General features: G+C 36.7%; 1 protein-coding gene across 1 annotated transcript in view; it reads left to right on the top strand.

The window, feature by feature from the left end:
• Positions 1–302: 302 nt before the first annotated feature.
• Positions 303–18,848, top strand: part of LOC115418311 (complement factor H-like) — a 49,628-nt gene continuing 31,082 nt past the window's right edge. Inside the window, 15 exon segments of the mRNA XM_030132730.1 lie at positions 303–450; positions 609–791; positions 2,553–2,658; positions 2,744–2,820; positions 2,957–3,139; positions 6,104–6,286; positions 6,394–6,582; positions 6,665–6,841; positions 7,398–7,565; positions 8,341–8,505; positions 8,626–8,796; positions 11,984–12,172; positions 12,265–12,450; positions 12,947–13,117; positions 14,851–14,964. Of these exon segments, the coding sequence (XP_029988590.1) occupies positions 381–450; positions 609–791; positions 2,553–2,658; positions 2,744–2,820; positions 2,957–3,139; positions 6,104–6,286; positions 6,394–6,582; positions 6,665–6,841; positions 7,398–7,565; positions 8,341–8,505; positions 8,626–8,796; positions 11,984–12,172; positions 12,265–12,450; positions 12,947–13,117; positions 14,851–14,964 (2,332 nt within the window). The 5' untranslated portion in view covers positions 303–380.

Below are 18,848 nucleotides of genomic sequence, written 5' to 3'. Positions count from 1 at the left end.
ACATCTAGTAAATGTATTGCATTAAAAAATTGGCTAAAGAAGCTGCTGTTTTTATTCTGATTCTATTATTTTTGCTTAATTCTGTGATCCGTTTATCTCAGTCTGAGGTACATCTCTTACGGTCATGTTTACCATTTTGAGATAGATGTGTACTTTAAGTGTTTTGGTGAGGATTCCAATGTGTCGTATAAGAAGCTTTGTGTAGTCGCTACCTGTTTTTCCCATTTTTTGTGAGCGCAGAATTGTATCTGGAGGCGGAACAGTGTTGCGTAAAACCATTGAGCAATCTATTCTCTGTTTTTTTCTGCTTGTGTCTGTCTCTGTATAATACTGTTTCAGTTTTCAGATCCTAGTTCTGGGTTGAGGTCAGTGAAGACAAAATGCACATAATAACTCAAAGTTGTGTATTGTTTTTGTGGATGCATTTACTGACTTTTGTGGAAAGTGAAGGTAAGACCAAACACACACACACACACACACACACACGCAGATGTCAATTTAGGTCATTTAAACATTGTCGTATTAACTCGGCATATCAGTGAATGCCTGATGTTTTAATATTCTGACAATTAACTACAATATTACATTTGTTTTGGTCGTTTCCTAAGATTGCACGCTTCAGCAGTTTTTAAATGGTGAACTCTACGATTCCAATTTTGACACATCGGGTCTGCAGGCCAGTTACCCCAGTGGGAAGCAACTGAGAATCAACTGCAATATTGGCCACACTGGCTTTTTCAAACTCATCTGTGCTGACGGAAAATGGGCAAGTCGTGGTTCTAGATGTCAACGTAAGTCAGGCCTTTACTGCTTTACTGCTCGTGCAATTGTTATGACATAATATGCAACATATAATTCTTGTTATTATTTATAGTCTGTGAAATGACTAGAGTGCTACTAATTAGCAAGTAATATTATACTGTATTTTACTTTATATATCTATATTACATGATTATTTCCAGCTTCATACGTCTACTGAACTACATCTTGTGCAGAAATATTTGATCTTTTATGGTGTCATATTCTGATTGTTTCAGTTGTGGTCATTTTCACTAGTGTTGCATATTATACTGTAGCGCAAATGTATGCCAAAAAATATTTTCAACTGATGTATAACCCATAAGATAAGCTAGATTTAATTTAGATTAAATGAGTGATATTTTGCTTTTTTAAAATGGAATTATGCATTTTAAAACATTTCCCTGTGGTCTACATAAACTGTAAATGCTCTGCTTGGGTCTGAATTCTTCATTAATTCAACTCTACAGGTCCATCTTCAACCCTATTTCTGAGTAATGACACCAGAAAGGTCATTTTGAGCGCTGGCCCTTTAAATGCAAATGAGCCACTTCATGCCCCACCCCCTCCAGGCTGTTGACTGTGCCCTCTGTCCCGTTCAGCCACTTGTGTTTGTTAATACAACCAAAAACTGAACATTTTAGGTAACTGACTCGAAGTTTGGACTTTTTTTCAGTTTTTACTACAACCGCTGCTGCCGATAAACAATTATGTCCTACTCGGAGAAATGTTCGTCAGAAGTCTTGACCTCATATGTGTAAATGTCTTGACGTAACTAGTTATAAAACATAATAAATTAGAACAGATTGAAACAGGTTGTAGAAATTCACTCGATTTTTGCCAAAATGAATATAAAGATAGCTTTGCTGCACCTGGAGGGTTAATATTCAAACTTTTTGAACTATTAGAGTCCAAATACACAAATAAATGAACCAAAGACTAATAAAAGTGGGTTTAGCAAAATATGACCCCTTTAAAGTATGCAAAGGGTTTTCAGGCATAGCGCAAATGGTATATCACGCAAAACTGCAATGGAAAGACCTTTCTTCGCAACTAGAATCAGGTGAATTTAAAAAACAGATGGTGACGTACGTAACAACAAGCAAAGAAGAAGAAACATGTCACAGTATGTGTGAACACACCAGGAAACCTAATCACTTTTTAATTTAGTATGAGATAGAGGGGTAATATATAATAATAATAATGAATATATCTGTAAATCAACACCATATTTACGTTCATGGCCATGTTTATGGAATGACTTCTCGTGTCATCTCACGATAACATATAATTTAATGGAAAAAACGAGATTACACAATTCTGTTTTTTTGACATTTAGTAAATATCGGTAAAGTTTTATGCAGATGTCCAATGGAAAAGCAACTAGTGGGTGTAGATGCTTGTGTTTATGTTCAGTTAATGATATGAATTGCTGAAAAAGTTTGTTTCCTTCACTTTTGATATAACTTCTGAATTTACTCTTGAGCTTTTATGGACATCTACATTAAATCTAAAGTCAATTAAATAAAGGAAAATACCAGATTTCTACCAAAAAATTAAGAATAATTTAGGAATGGCTAGATATAGAAAAAAACTCATTTAGAAGTCACCATAAAAATAGTTGTAAGTCTTTAAGGGTTAAACTACCCTTAAGTACATCAATGGTATATAGCAGTTTGTTGTTATTATTGATATTGTTGTTGGTATTTACTGCCATATTGACTCATATTCTCTCTCATTTACATTATTTTTAGCAAGATCATGTGGCCATCCTGGTGATGCCCAGTTTGCAGATTTTCAACTGGACAAAGGAGATGATTTTGTCTTCGGGTCGGAGGTGGTGTACACCTGCCACAAAGGGTATGAACCCTCACTATATCTGAGCTGTGGAATTTTTAGTAGATCTGTTGGTTTAAATGTGATTTCTGTCCTTTTTATCATATAGTTATCAAATGATCAGTCGGAATAATGTGCTTCGTTGCATGGCCGAGGGCTGGGATGGTGTTGTCCCTGTCTGTGAAGGTGGGAGCTGAAATAAAGGAACTCTGTAACCTCGTAAACATGGAAAATATCACCGTCTATCATTAATGTGTCATTACTACCAATACTGAAAAATCCCCTACTCATAACTCCTACATTTTCTTTGTTCTGCCTCCAGCTCTACAGTGTCCAGTGATTCGTGTGCCAAATAATGTTCAAGTCACTGGGGATCCGGAACAAGCAAATTATGGCAATGTAGTTCGCTTCAACTGCAAGAACGGCAATGAAGTCTTAAATGGCACAGCAGAGATTTACTGTGATGAAAATGGAGAGTGGAACAGCCAACCTCCGACATGTGACGGTACAAGGAGTGAAGTTCCTTTGCAAAATACAACTGTAGAGGCTTTACCTTTAGCCGCTACTACAGTGAGGAAGGGTTCAACCTGTTGTATTTTTGACGCGTGCATGAATGAATGTCTGGTTAGTTTTCTTTGTCTTTGGATACGCCAATCCATTTATTCACTAATATTAAGTCCAGAGGCTCATTATAGTTCACAATTGTCATTCCATATACTTTTTACAAATAAACAAAATAGACTCCTTAACACAAAGAAAAACTTTGAAAACTCCGACTAACTCAATCCACTCGTCTCACGGTCAGAAAATTGTTTGGGCCCACCTCACACTGCAGGTATATGTAACTTTGCCACACCCATACCAACACCCATTATGAGTAGCACCTGTGGGAATCGTCACAGCCCCACCCACTAAACAATTATAAAATTAAGGTCAAAATAAAAAAGAGGAATAAACAAACAAAAATGTATTTTGGCTCGAACAACAACGCCGCCCAAAATTATTACAACCCTTGACAAATCTGAAAATATTAACCTTTTTTTTGTCTCGAAAACATGATTTCATTTTATACTATTCATGAAACATGCAAACATGCAGAAGAAGTGAATCCTACTATTTTAATCCACTTTGAACTTTAATATTTAGTTAATGAGCAGGATAGGCCTTATACATTCTAAAAAAAAAAAAAAAAAAAAAAAATCACACACTCATATCACCGTCAATTTAACCAAGATCACACCTGACAATGATCACAGAAGAAATTCAGCTTCTTCTATGAAGGAACATAACTGTGTGACACTGACGGTGAAATGGACCTAGTTTGTTTTTTGTGAAGAAAATAACCAAAATCTCCTTATATTTTGGGATTTATAGAGTATTATGATGACTTGGTAGATATTTAATGCATTTCAGGGATATTTTAATGGCTAATTTAAAAAAAAAAAAAAAAGCAAACATATTCAGCTTCTTAAATATACCAAGTGTTCTACTAATTTCGACCACCACTGTTGTTCATGTTCTTCAAAAAGAGGAGAGGGTGGATACACCAACTCCTTATCACAGGACTCAGTCATATGCAACTAAATGCCACAGATGGTAATGGTAGTTTTTGATGGTTAGAAAAGAAAGATTTATAATACATTAAACCTGCAGGAGATGAGACACAACTCTCTTATGTCTAAGCTCTGTAATTTGTAATTCCACTGTTTGCTCCAGCTTCTCCCAAGTTTCTGATCACTGATGTGAGAAGATATTGTAGATCCTTAGATGGCCAATCAGAGGCCAAATTACATTTATGGGATTATATTTTCTGTGACCGAGGCTTGAGAACACATATGTACACACTGCAAAAAAAGTTTGTACGAAAATTAAAGAATCAGAAGAATCAGAATCAGAATAGCCTTTATTATCATTTGACAGCACAGAGTACATCAAACGAAATTACAATCGATGACTAGGGACATCGAGGCCGTCGCAACTTCGATCGCGCCACCACAGAACCCTTTTCTTCAAAAGTTGTAGTTAAGAACAGAGGACAATGCAAGCACAAATATAAGACATCATACAGTTTTCATACATTTTTTTTTTGGCCATACGCTGGTACTTTTTCAATGGATTTGGTAGGATTTGGGGGATAGGGTGAAAAAAAAAAAAAAAACAGAGTTTGAGGGCAGATGGTTGGAGTAGGGAGGGGGGAGAATGTGTGCGTGTTGTGAGTTTGTCCTTGGAAGATTGTGCCCAAAATAAGAGACACAACAGGTCAATCTGTCCTTATTCGGTTATTCAGTTAAAATGTTTTATATCAACTAAATTAAGAAAATTTTACTTATCAAGTTTTTTGAAAATAAGAAAATATTACCTAAAAAAAAATCTTATTTTAAGCAGAATATACTTGTAAAACTAATAACAATGGAAATAATAATAAAACTAATCATTCAACAGAATAGTCACTTAGTTTTACTCTTCAGTGAAATTAATCAATAACTACTCTTAAAGTTTCCGTCTAGCAGAATCTGATCTATTAAATGTGTTTTCAATAGTGTATCATGACCTGAAAATAACAATGATTGCATTTTTATTAGCTTATATGAGGTGCTATAGTACTTGAGCTCCTTGTTCTATTTTATATTGGGCGTCATCCAGCATTAAGGTGTATTACTGTCACCTATAGAGTTATTTTCCCTTTAACCCTTTCATGCATTGTGGTCACGACAGTGGACAGCTTTTCTCCAGCTGTTTTCTTGTATATTCATGTATTTTGTTGTTTTATTTCCATATCAGCCAAAACAGTGGACACTTATGCATCATCCTAAACACTGAAATTCATACCATTAATGTAAATTTGCTATTCTAGATAAACTTGATCTGCGGTAACATGTTTGAGTGGAAATTAATTGCTTGTTATCGTTATTAAACTGCAATTAAAAGTTTTTTTTTATTATTATTTTGCATAATATCTCCATGAAGTGAGTAATGACTAGTATTAGAGTATGTTAAAATGTGAGAAAACAACAGATTAGCAGCATTAAAAATGTTTTATTTCATGGTTTTCACACAATATGAGTACATACATGTTTCTTGACTTCCAAAATTAAATGCATGGTGTCCAGGTGAGTGGACATTTTTGGAACTGCATGAAAAATAGGTTCATAAAAAAAAAAAAAAATCAATTGCATTCTTTTTTTCATGTCTGAAGAAGAATAAAAACACTCAGGAAAAAAATCTTGATTAAGGTTCTCATAATTCATGCATGAAAGGGTTAAATAAAGAGTGCAGAAAAGACAAACACTGGCTCTAACAAGAACTGTATTCATTTTCTGCAGCCACCATAGGGGAGGATGAGGCAATGGGCAAATATGGAGATTCTCTAATAAAAATGTTGCTAAATAGCCTATTACACAGTGAAGCTCCTATTTTTATAAAGAAATGTTTTATTCACACTCGTGTGTCTGTATTCATTTATCAACAGAAATAAAATGTTTCGCACCTGAGATCCGTCACGGCAAGGTACTTGGAAATGTCATCGAATACAAGGAAAATGATATCTTGAATTTTGAATGCGATACCGGTTACCAAAAATCTGATGTCAGAGCCTCAACATGCCTTAAACAAGGAAGGAGAGCAGAATGGAGCCCTATGCCCATGTGTGAACGTGAGTATTAACAGAAAAACTCGAGGCACACAATGTTATAAAAACTGTTGCTCATTCTTGTGATCTCTATTGTCTAATACATAGTGTTCTTAAAAAATTACATGCAGGGGTAAAATGTAAACTACCGCCACCGTTTGGAGGATCCACCTACAAGCCATCCTCTAAGGACACCTTTTTACCTGGTGAATCTGTAACAATCACATGTGGAGAAAGGTACTGGGTCGGTCAAAGGCAGGAAACAGCAGTATCTAAATGCCTGAACACTGGGAAATGGGACATAGAACCACTGTGCAAAGGTTTAGAACCGAACATCTTCACTAATAAAAATATTGTTCTCTACTATGAATATCACTCTAATCATGATTGTTCTGTTTCTAGAGGTGACCTGCAGTCCATATGACCCACATGCAACTTTCTGGAGAAGGTATTGGAATTATAAAATAACACTGAATGAAACTCTGGGATATACGTGTCATTCAGACTACAAAAAACCACGTGGAGTCTCCCAGGCCATGTGTACCAGACAGGGGTGGTCACCAAATCCACTCTGTGAAGGTATCGTAAAATAAACCTTGTTTACGTTCAAAGTTGTATTTGCCATTTGTGCAGCACAATAAATTGCACAGATACATTGGAATTAAAATTGCATATTGCCCTGAAAGTCAAACATTAAAAAAGGAGACACTGAAGAACATTGACAAAAAGAAAATCTGAAACTGAACTACACAACCCATTAAAAATATGAAAATGTAATACTAATACAAATTGCGCATTTAGCAGAGATTGAGTTGGTTTGATGCAGTTTATCGAAAGAAGCAGTTTCTTTAGGCTTAAAATAATAATGTTCGATAATTATGTCACCCAGCTTGTTCTGTGACAATATTATAACACTGAATCAAACACTAAATGTCACTAAAAAACCGTAAAAGTAATTATAGGTTTAAGTAATTTCTGCAGGACACATGCTACCAGTCTACAGTCGTCTCATACTCTACTTGGATTCATTCTTCCATGTTTTTGTGAAAATATGCCAGCAAATGTAAAACTTTCAGAAGTTATTTTTCACATGTTTACTGATGGTTCTTCTGCTTTGATTATTTTCCTTTTCCAGTGAAAACATGCAACAGACGTGATGAACCAAATGCAGACATTGTCTCAGGAATCAAACCCGAATACGCCATCAATGAAGAGGTTGAATACATCTGCAAAGGAGGTTACGAAGGACGTTTTAAGCTGCGATGTGGGGATAATCGTTGGCACGGGAGCCGGTATTGTACAGGTATGGAAAGCAGAACACGCTCTGATTCAGAAACACTAAAGGACATGAGTTAAGAGGTCATTTGTACTGATTTGATTTGATGAAACTGTTTCGGTTTATTTACATTTGCAGGAAAAGCAACAAATAGACATTTATACAGTAAGAGATGAGCCATAGCTAATAAATTTACTGAATAAGAAGTCACTCAAAGTTCAACCAAATCAATCAAATTTTATTTATATCGCGCCCAGTCATAACAAAAGTTATCTCATGACACTTTACGTATCGAGTTGGTCAAAACCAGACTCTAAGCCAATTTACAGAAACCCAACAGAATCCTCCAGGAGTAAACACTTATGACTGGTGACAGTGGAAGGAAAAACTTCCCTTTAACAGCAGAAACCTCAAGCAGAGCCAGACTCCTGAAGGAAGGACGTCTGCCTTGACCAGTTGGGGTTAAAGAGAGAGAGTAAAGGAAGAGAAAAAGAGAGAGCGATAGACATAGAGAGAGACTGGGGGAGAAGGGGGGAAGTAGGGGGAGATACATGGATGCAGGTGATGCACAGATAACTGAACTAGAACTGTCAAAAGTAGATCAGCTGGTGTTAGAATAATTACTAGAAACCAGAACAAAGATCCATGACTGTTAATACTACTACTACAAATACAAGTACTAACAGTGGATATACTACTATTACAACAGTTAGTACAAATAATAGAAACATCTACCATCTATGGAACTATATAATAAACACTATCATAACTATATGGATTCAAAGCTGGTTTTGTTTTTCAGAGAAAGGATGTCCAAGTCTTCAAATCCCAGATGCATACATTAGTTATAATCGGAGGTCCTCATACTGGCCAGGTGAAAGGGTCGAGTATACATGTTCACGTAACCAAAAAATTTTAACTCTCGAATGTCATTATGGGAAATGGAACGGTCCTCAAAGCTGTTCAGGTAAGTACAGGTTCAAGGAGATTTATTTTATAACAAACAACAGACAAGCTTAGCGATGAATGACTGACATTCAGGCAGACATAATGAGGATAATGGAACTGTTTTTCATCTGATTTATAGACTCGGCACAATGTGGAAGCCCTTCGATTCCATATGGATTTGCAGTTGGCCCATACAATAGGACACAGTATTACTACACCTGTAATCATGGATATAAGCTCATCACCAAAGGCTGGTGGGGTGAAGCTCGGTGTGAAAATGGCCGGTGGACTAGAATTGAAGACTGCGTCGGTAATATATTCTCCATTTTTGATATTTAGCTCTAGTCAGCATTAAAGGTGCAGGAGACTTTTGTGACCAATTTTTCATCAAATCTGAAAAACCTCAGTCATAGCCTAAGTATCATGAGTCTTTCTGTGATTACTCACCTGAATCTCTTGCATTACGGTGAACAATTTCTCAGTGCCATCCACCATAAACAAACTATGTGTTTACAAACAGAGCCAGGAGGTAACTAGGGCATCTTCAGAATTTTGTTGTGACGTGCATTGTGGGAAAGGGAGGTTGGTGCAGCCGCCTGACAGTGGCAGCACAACCATATGATATTATAGGAGTGAAACAAACACGATGCGGAAACGGCTGAAACACGGAAACAGCTGGAGGGAAATGCATTGGGGAAAGGGAGCTCCCGTTGCTTCCGTGTCGTGTCTGTTCTAGCTACCGCTGTCAGGCAGCTGTGCAAGCCTTCGCTTCCCACAGTGCACATCGCAACAAAATTCCAAAGATGCCCAAGTTACCTCCTGGCTCTGTTTGTAAACACGTGGTTTGTTTATGATGGATGACACTTTGAAATTGTTCACCGTAATGCAAGAGATTCAGGTGAGTAATCACAGAAAGACTTACAGATTCATGATATTTAGGCTATGACTGAGGTTTCACAGATTTGATGAAAAATTGGTCACCAAAGTCTCCTGCACCTTTAAAGAAACAATAAAAGGCACTGACTATAATAAATAGGGAGACCAGGTCGAATAAGACAAAAGTAAATCTGCCAACGTACAATTTACCAATTCTGAGGTAGGCTCAGATTTGGATGTAATGTCTTTATAGCTTGTAAAATAAGCAGGTGTATTATTGATTAAATGGGAAGTACATTTTGTATCCTCATCTCTACTTACTTGGCATTTTCTCCTCCTGCAGCTGAAAATTAAAAAATAATAAGTAACTTCATTAAGAATGAAGGTTTAACAGATATCTACAATACCTCTGCAGTGCAATAAATGTTCAGTGTGATTAGTGTGGTATGTGATTAGTGTGTAATGTGTAGTGTTTACAGACTAACCACAGCTCCGCAGAAGCTTTAAGGTTCTAGGGCGTGGATGTCAAACTCTCTTTAGTTCACAGGCCACATTGGGCCCAATCTGACCACAAATGGGCCACACCTGTAAAATAATAGCATAATAACTTACAAATAATGACAACTCCAAATTTTTCTGCGTTTTTTGTGCAAAACCTAAAATTACACTATCCCTCATCTTATCATTTACACGTGCGCATTCCAACTTACAGACTGCAGTAGTAACAGGCATCTGGAACTGAGAGCATTAAAGTGTATGATCAAAACAGCTTGTCAAGACTCTGACACCCTTGTCTGTCAGTGTCTTCAGTGTAATTTTTGCACTTTGTAAAGTCATCCTGTGGGCCAAACTGAACCCTTTGGGGGGCCGGTTGTGGCCAATGGGAGGTATGTTTGACATCCCTGTTCTAGGGTAAATGCGCTCCAGCTCTTTTATCTTTTTGCCATTTTGTGATTCATCGTATATACAAAGACATCACTTTTAAACAAATGTCTGCATTTTTTTGCTGAATGTCAGAATTCAAGTCCAACATCATTAGCCTCATAGCATAACTTCCATTGTCATATTTTTGGCAAAATTGGGATATCTGTATAAAATGAATCTGCAATGTTCACAGGTCTGCCATATTTACGTTGCTGTGCTGAGGTTTGGGGAAATACTTATAAAACGTTATTACAATCACTTACCATCCTGCAGAAAAGAGCAATAAGGACTGTTCACCGGGTTCAGCACTTGGAACATACAAATTCACTTTTTAGGCAATCAAAACTACTGAAACTCACTGACATTGTATCTACCAAACAGCAATAATCATGTACAAGGCAAAAAAAAAAGACAGTTAGCAGAAAATATCCAAAAGATTTTTGAAATCGGGAGGGGAACATAACTGCAAAATCAAAATCAGGACAACAACCTTCAAAAGTTTTTGTTTATCTATTTCTGGTGTCAGGTTATGGAACAAACTAATTGAGGAACTCAAGCAAAGTCCAAATATTAATCAGTTTAAGAAAATGTACAAAATATTTTGTTTAGCAGTTATATGAATGAATGAATGAATGTTTTTATTATTGTGTCTTGAATACAGACATGCCCAGCCCTTACATGGGCTTATAAGACACCAAAAATACAAACCAAAAATCAAATACCAGACAATAGGCACAATAGATATGAACAAAACAAAGTACTAACCTATTTAAACAAACACATCTGCTGTTTTTTCAAGGCTTTACAAACAAATAATGCTAATTTATGCACATTTGAGCTAAACAACCATTTCATCTTGTCATCATCAGTGCTCAAGAACAGATCAGGATTTCGGATACACACGTCATCAAACAAAGAGGCTCTCAGTTCATCATATAGAGGACAATACAAAAGAAAATGTGGTTCATTTTCCACTTCCTCCAAATCACACAGTTATAATTGATAATTATCATTACTGACTACTGTCCTTTACTCATTGATATAGTATAGGGATTAGAGGCAGAGAAGCCTAATAAGATAAGATAAGATAAATAGATGTGTATATATGTATGTATATATGTACATATTGTTGTTTTAGACAAAGGGGTGAGCGCTAATAAGCTATGCTTCTTCTCACTCCTTTTCGAATGACTTTTCTCTTTTTCTTTTTGTGTGCATCATTATTTTATGCTTCCTTGAATTTTCATTTCTATATTATGTTGTGCAAAGAAGTCAAATAGTAGTAGTCAGGAAGCTTTTATCATTCCATATTCGAAATAAATCAATGATAAAAAAAAAAAAAACATGTTCAGAAAGTTGTGCAGATGTTACAATTTGGTCAAAAATATGACTTAGGAAATGATGCTATGAGGCTAACAATATCCTAAGCATCAAACGTTGTTGGCTGGCTCTTGAAAAATCAAGTGATTACTTTCTGCAAAAATCCTTATGGTTGTTACCATGTGGTCTTCTTTGCTTTTTCTTTTGCTCCTCTACAGCAGCATCAATGTACAACAGTAGCTCCAGTTAGCTTTAAGATGGAGTAACATCAGCAATAAGTTCCCAACATAATAGACTCCAGTACTCACAAATCTTTCTATTACTGATTTCATGCTAAAAACAATGTACAAATGTTATTTTAATCATTTCCTTTCTAGATGCCAATAACTGTGGGCCGATTCCTAAGATCCCAAATGGAAATATGATCTCAGAGCAAAAACTTTATCAGCCCGACAGCCGTGTCCAGATTACATGTGTGAGCGGTTACACAGCTCAAGCTAGGTACATATATTGTAAGAAGGGAAAGTGGTATGCACGAGGATTAAAACACCGCGAGATCTGTACAAGTAAGTTACTTGAGTTGTCACTTTTTCAGATGATATTTGTAACAGAGTTTACAGACTGTACCCTAATACTATGCACGTTTTGTCTTTTGCAGGTGATGCCAAATATTGCAGTACCCCACCTAAAGTTGCAAATGCAGTTGTTTTAACTTCATATCAGAAGGAATACCCGTCTAACTTTGTAGTAATTTATCAGTGCCGTAGTAATTTCGCAATGGTAGGGGAAAACCAGATTAAATGCATAGATGGGGAATGGAGCGCCATGGACATTAAATGTACTGGTAAGGAAAATCATCCTGATATAAACCTATAAACATAAGTGCTGCACATTTTTAATCCCCCTCGGCCAAATATAGTGTAAGATTCTGTTGAAAGTTAGTGCCCTATAATTTAGATTAGATTATCTTTGTGAAAAACTTATTGCATACATATTTAAGTGTGAAAGTACTCCGATATTATAACTACACAAGGCCATTTGACCTTGAAAAAGTAGGTCAAGGTCATCTATTTTCAATAGGCTTGTGCTCCATGCCAAGATGCATCCATCATATAAATTTGGTGCCGATATCTCAATGCATTCTTCAGATAATGTGATTATGTCGTTGAATGGACAGACAGACGACAAAACGATAACAATACCCCTCGACCGAAGGGTAAAAACAGCTTGTGGATTGAAGAAAAGTATTTTTGTAAATAAAACTATGATAAATAACTTTTGATTTCAGTAATTTGTCTCAAATTAATTGCAGTCAAATTATATTTTTCTTGTATTTTCAGACAGCTGTGATAGGCCCGAGGATAAGATGCAGACAATGACTTTCACTGAGGACAAACAGACATATATGAATGGGGAGAGGATCGAGTACCAGTGTGTCCCACCAAGTTTAAAACCTGGGGGTCATGCAGTGTGCGTCAATGGCAAATGGAGTGAAACAATAGAATGCAAAGGTAAGGTGTTATGTAAGGAAAGCAACTTACGGCTTAAGTCTACAAAAGCATGTACTACAATATTTGATATGTGCTTTCTCTGATTAAAATAACTTAGAGATGCTACAAGTATTGATTTGTTAAAATTTCCATCACAGAAACTTTAAACTTTACTTGGAATTTTGAAAATCTTGGTGTTTTTCCACCAAAAATTACCTGTAAAAAAAAAAAAAAAAAAAAAAAAAGTTCCTAGTACAGGGTTAATACTTTTCAGATTCTCCCAAAGTCTTGAGGGGTGGGGCTGTGTGCTGAAGAATGCTGATTGGTGGAATACACTTGCCGCATTCCGGTTTAACTTGTTTATTCCATTGCTACAAGCTTCCCTTCGTTTGCGTTTTGATCATGTGGAAAATGGAGCAAAAGAGAAGCTACAAGATGTGGACGGATAACTTGTGCTCTTTGAGTCACCTCAAAATCCTGCTTTCTAATTTCTTTTGTGTATATTCATCGTGCATTGCATTACTTATCAAATATATTTGCTAAATACTGCAATACAGCTCCAAAGGCAATTCAGCAGGACTTTGAGTCAAAATTTGAATACATTTCCAGGACCTTGGGCAGTTGATCTGGTAGTGACAGGCAGCAGAACCAACCCATAAAGATGGAAGACACTAAACAGCACGTTGGCCCTTGATGGGAAATTTGAGTACAAAAAAAAAACCAACAGTGGACTGACAAAGTATTATTATTATAAAGTATTATACACTCTCTGCAGGAAGGAGGTTTCTTTTTACCAAAGTACTTCCAGCTTAAAATACCACATTAACGCAAAGCATACGTTTGTCAGGGATTCTGCTAGCACTTTGGCTAACGCATCGCCCAGCTTGCGACAAATATGTTAAGTGCATATATATTCATATATTCCTTCTTTCCTGAGTCTGTTTGCTCATGCAAAATGAAACACGATTAATGTAGATTAAAAATGAATGTATAATTGCAATTCATCGAAATTAATCCACAGCAACCCTGTGATTAATTTGATTAAAAATTGTAATCATTTGACAGCACTACATAAAACATGACTCATGCTTTTGTAGACATAGCCAAGCAAATGATGTATTGAATAACATATATATGCAACACTGTAACATTAGTCGCTTTTCCATTGACCCTCAAAGTGCGCAAATACAACTTGCACATAAAAATTTACCTATTGGAAAAACGACAATTTCACCAAAAGTCTCATTTTTCAATTAAAAGTTTTTGTGCTGGCAAGAGGTGGTTTTTCGGGCATAGCGCAAATTGTATATGACGCAAAACTGCAATGGAAAGACCTTTTTTGGCAACTAAAGTCAGGTGAATTTAAAAAAACGGATGTTGACGTACGTTACAACAAGCAAAGAAGAAGAAGAAGAAACATGTCGCGATGTGTGTGGACACACCAGGAAACCCAATCATTTTTAATTTAGTATGAGATAGAGGGGTAATATATAATAATAATGAATATATCTGTAAATCAACACCATATTTATGTTCATCGCCATGTTTATGGAATGACTTCTCGTGTCATCTCACAATAATAAATAAACAAATCATCGCATTTGTGATTTAATGGAAAAACTGACATCACGCACTTCCGTTTTTCGACATTTAGTAAATATCGTTAAAGTTTTGCACATATGTCCAATGGAAAAGCGACTATTGTAATATATCAGTATTAGCCAATGTTAACATCATAACCACATGGCCTTCAGTTTCAGACACAGTTACACCAGCACGAGAAACAGAAGCAGTGGAAAGACTCAGTTCCTCGTCAAATCCAAACAATATCACTGTGTTCCATAGACAATCATCTTCTTTTTCTGGAGGTTTGGCCATTTTACTTTTATTATGGTGGAATTTAGGTATTTTCTCAATGTAGAGGTTAAACTAAGATCATATTTTTATCTTTGTGTTTTACCATTGGAAAAATATGAGCATGACAGTCAGGTGAACACAGAGGCTCACCAACACCAACACAGGGCCCAGAATTTCTTGCTAAATTTTTCATGCTTAGAGTCAAAGCAAGTGACAAAGTGATAAAAGCTAGAAGCACTGTTGTTGTTTTGACCACTGGACACAGCTGTAAATGAAAAGAATGGAGTTTGATGGTGAAATGGCAGTGTTTCTTCTACACGAGTGAGTTTGATTACAAGGCCTATGACGGTATAAAGTTATTATATGATGATGTCATCTTTGTTACGTTGACGTTTGCTGATAAACGGTTCAGACTAAACTGTGACAGTTCTGACCTTGTTTGGACAATAGTGGTTTTAATGTGGCTGTTTTCTGTCTAAAAACAGAGCTAAGCTAACAGAGCTATAATGTAAACTATCAGCTGAAGATTATAAGACAGTGTTATTTTGTACGACTATAAAAAAAAAAGCTACGAGTTTTTATTTAGAGAAGAAAACTTGACAATACCATAATAAAGATGTGTGTAAACAATGAGCTTTATACTTTATTCAGCGAGTATTCAATCTGTGGACACATAGCATTGATTATTTCATGGTTTTGTTAATTCTAAGTGTGTTCTGGTACATGACTGCCCCTTGCTGTTGAGAGTTTGGAATATAAATACATAAAAGCCCTAGAATACAACAAAATTGTATAATTTTAGAGCCAAAATTTTATATTTGACAAAGACATGAATGTGTGATGATATACGATGTGATGCTAAACTGACATTTTCTCCCACAGCTTCCACTCAGGAACAGTGACACTGAGTTTGTTGGAGTCAGAAACCGGACCAATCTGAAGAGGAATGAGAAAAAAGAAAGTAACTTCTCAAATATTACCTGTCACATGATCCTCATACAGTCAACTGAACTGGGAACAGTACATGAAAATATAACAACCACAAATGTGATCTGATATTGTCTGATTTGTTGAATAAAAGTATAAAGATTCAAAAACTTTGTGTAGTTTTTTTGACACATTATTTCTACAATATTTTTGCTGTCAAAACATCCTCTTCTAAATCTAAAATGATCATTTATACACACTAGTAAGTTTTTTTCTTTGAATAGAGGTAAAGTCCTGCCCCTTATTCCCTGTGAGACTTTATTTTATAGGAAAAATAATGTATTACAGTCATTTTTGGATCCCATTTGATTTGCACGTTTATCAGTTTAAGTCCCAGTTTGTTGTAAAAGTACTGCAATATCAGACTGTGAAAATATGTAAACAATACACACTTAAATGTTATGAAAGTGAGGCTGATCGACTCCTTTTCAGGTCCAGCCTTCAGTGGAAATTCATTTTACTGCAGATTGTGAGACTTTTGCCTTGGCTTCACTTTTGAGCCCTGATATTATTAATTATTAATTATTAGGGATGTCTGATATTGGCTTTTTTGCCAAAAACCGATATGCCGATATTGTCCAACGCTTAATTTCCGATTCCGATATCTACCGATATCGCTGCCGATATATGTGGGATATTAAACTAATTTTAGGTAACATCACATATCTCCTGTCATGGAATTAACACATCATGTTAACACATCATTTTACTGTGATGCCCCATTGGATGCATTCTCAAATGCAACAAGGCTTTCAAAATGTAAACACTGTCTGTGTAAAGAATACATACTTCAACTTAACTCTTTCCTTGCCAGAGCATTTTCCACTGAGTTGGTAGCCAGCGCCAGCCTTTTTGGTGCTTTTCACTAATCTTTGGAGGCTGACTGAAAATGTTGTGTTAGGTGTTTGATCTGTAAATAATTATATGGACATGTAGTTATTTATCTATGTATAAATTTATGTATTTATTTATTTATTTCATACTAAAGCCAAATCCAACAGTGTCTTACCTGTGTCCCTGCTGACATTCTACAGCTGAATCTGTTCTGTGTCCTCAGTCTGAATCTGAACTCACTCTAACAGATTCAGACTAGCTGTCCTTTGTCTTGTTCCATGTCTGTGTGTCTGTCTTCTCCTTGAATGTCCTCTATAAATGTGTCTTTTCTCTTCCTCCTTTCTGTCATTTTCTCCGTGTCGCTCCGTGCCCCCCCCGCACCTCCGTGTCGGACCTGAGCCGCTCCGTGTTTCCCGTGTTCCGTGTCCGTCTCCCTCACCTTCTATTTCTCTGTTCCTGTCTCTAAATGGTTCTTCTGTAACTCCATCACATATTGAATTGTCAGACTCTGTCTCCATAATCATCTTTAAGGCTTTTGAAACTGCGCGCGGTTCCTGCACAGTCTGCACTTCCTCATTCAGTGACTGTCGCTGGATGCGTTGCCATGGGATACGGAGACTCCAGTGCAATAACATTAAACCCAGTCCGTCATTTTTCCGAAAAAGCTGCTTAATTGTTTGTTTCTGGACTAAGGAAAGTAATTCACATGATCCGCAACAGCTTCAACTACATTATAACAGTGAAAACACGGAGTGACGGAAAATCTCGTCATTGGCGGAGAAAGAGTTAAGTTGTGGAAAAAATGCCATATTTATTTATTTTCTCTCCCTCCCTCCATGAGTCTATTACAGTGTGGCAACTCTACTGTACAATTTTGAAAACTGCACATTTCTTTCAGCTACAAAAAACGCTTCACTTATGCGTCGGTAAATGCCGGTGAGATCAAGGCATTATTTTATCAGTTTTAATGATAGGCAAAAGAACCGATACTCACCGATATTACATTTTTATGCCAATATCGGGCCGATAATATCGGTGGGCCAATATTATTGGACATCCCTACTAATTTTTATTTATTTATTTATATTTATTATTATTATGTCATATTGTGGCAAGTTTGCCGCTTTGCATTGTGGATATTGGACATTTTGCTCTATTTTATGTGCAGGGGTTCATCAGGGTTATTGTGTTGTGTGAATTAGGTTAATGTGTGTGTGATGATGTTTATCGGCCTTTTTACGTTTATTTTTATTTTACGTAAAGCACACCATGAGTGAAAGCTGTAGGATGTGTTAGAACCAGAGACACAAGACTTGGACCCAAATGCACAACCAACAAACAGGAATAAAGTTAAAGGGTGTTTATTAAACACGGACAGAATTAACAGTTCACAAAAAGGTTTCCTTAAGGAGTCTTCGCAGGTTAGACTGTGTGAATTCGTCACGACGTCTGAAACCAGCAAGGGAATCTCTCTGCCCGGGTCGGGAGCACACGAGGGGAACCCGACTAGAATAAAGCAGAGAAGAGTCAGGGGACAAACCAGGTCATACACAGAGGGTCCAAAAAACAGGCAACGGTACATGAGGGAAAGGCACAGTACTAACCGAGAGTCCAGGCAAAAGGTCGAAACCAGTGAGGCAGAATCAGGCAGAGGTATCAAGAGGGGATCAGGCAGGCTCAGGAAACGAGGAAACAAACCGGGTCAGGAACGAACAGGCAGGCAGACGAACAGGTTCAGAGAATCGCTGGTAGGTAATCACAACACTAGGAAGGAATACGAACTGGCACAGGACAGGGGAAAACACAGGGCTTAAATACACAGAAGGGAGGGAAGACAATGAGACACAGGTGGAACAAATCAGGGCGGAGACAGGTAATCAACACAGGTGAAACAATCAGGGAGAGGAAGCAAAGACACCAGACATGACACAAGAGGAGGATTAACAAAATAAAACAGGAAATGACACACAAGACAGACAAAACATACAAGAGTCCAGGTACTGATATGACAGGATGCACAACGCCTCACCTGTTCATCTCCTATTATCAAAAATTCTTGATTCGCTGTCAGAAA

This window comes from Sphaeramia orbicularis, chromosome 4 (assembly GCF_902148855.1).
Source record: "Sphaeramia orbicularis chromosome 4, fSphaOr1.1, whole genome shotgun sequence".
NCBI classification, from domain to species: Eukaryota; Metazoa; Chordata; class Actinopteri; order Kurtiformes; family Apogonidae; genus Sphaeramia; species Sphaeramia orbicularis.
Note: the sequence above shows the minus strand (reverse complement) of the source record. Positions and strands in the feature narration are given on the sequence as shown.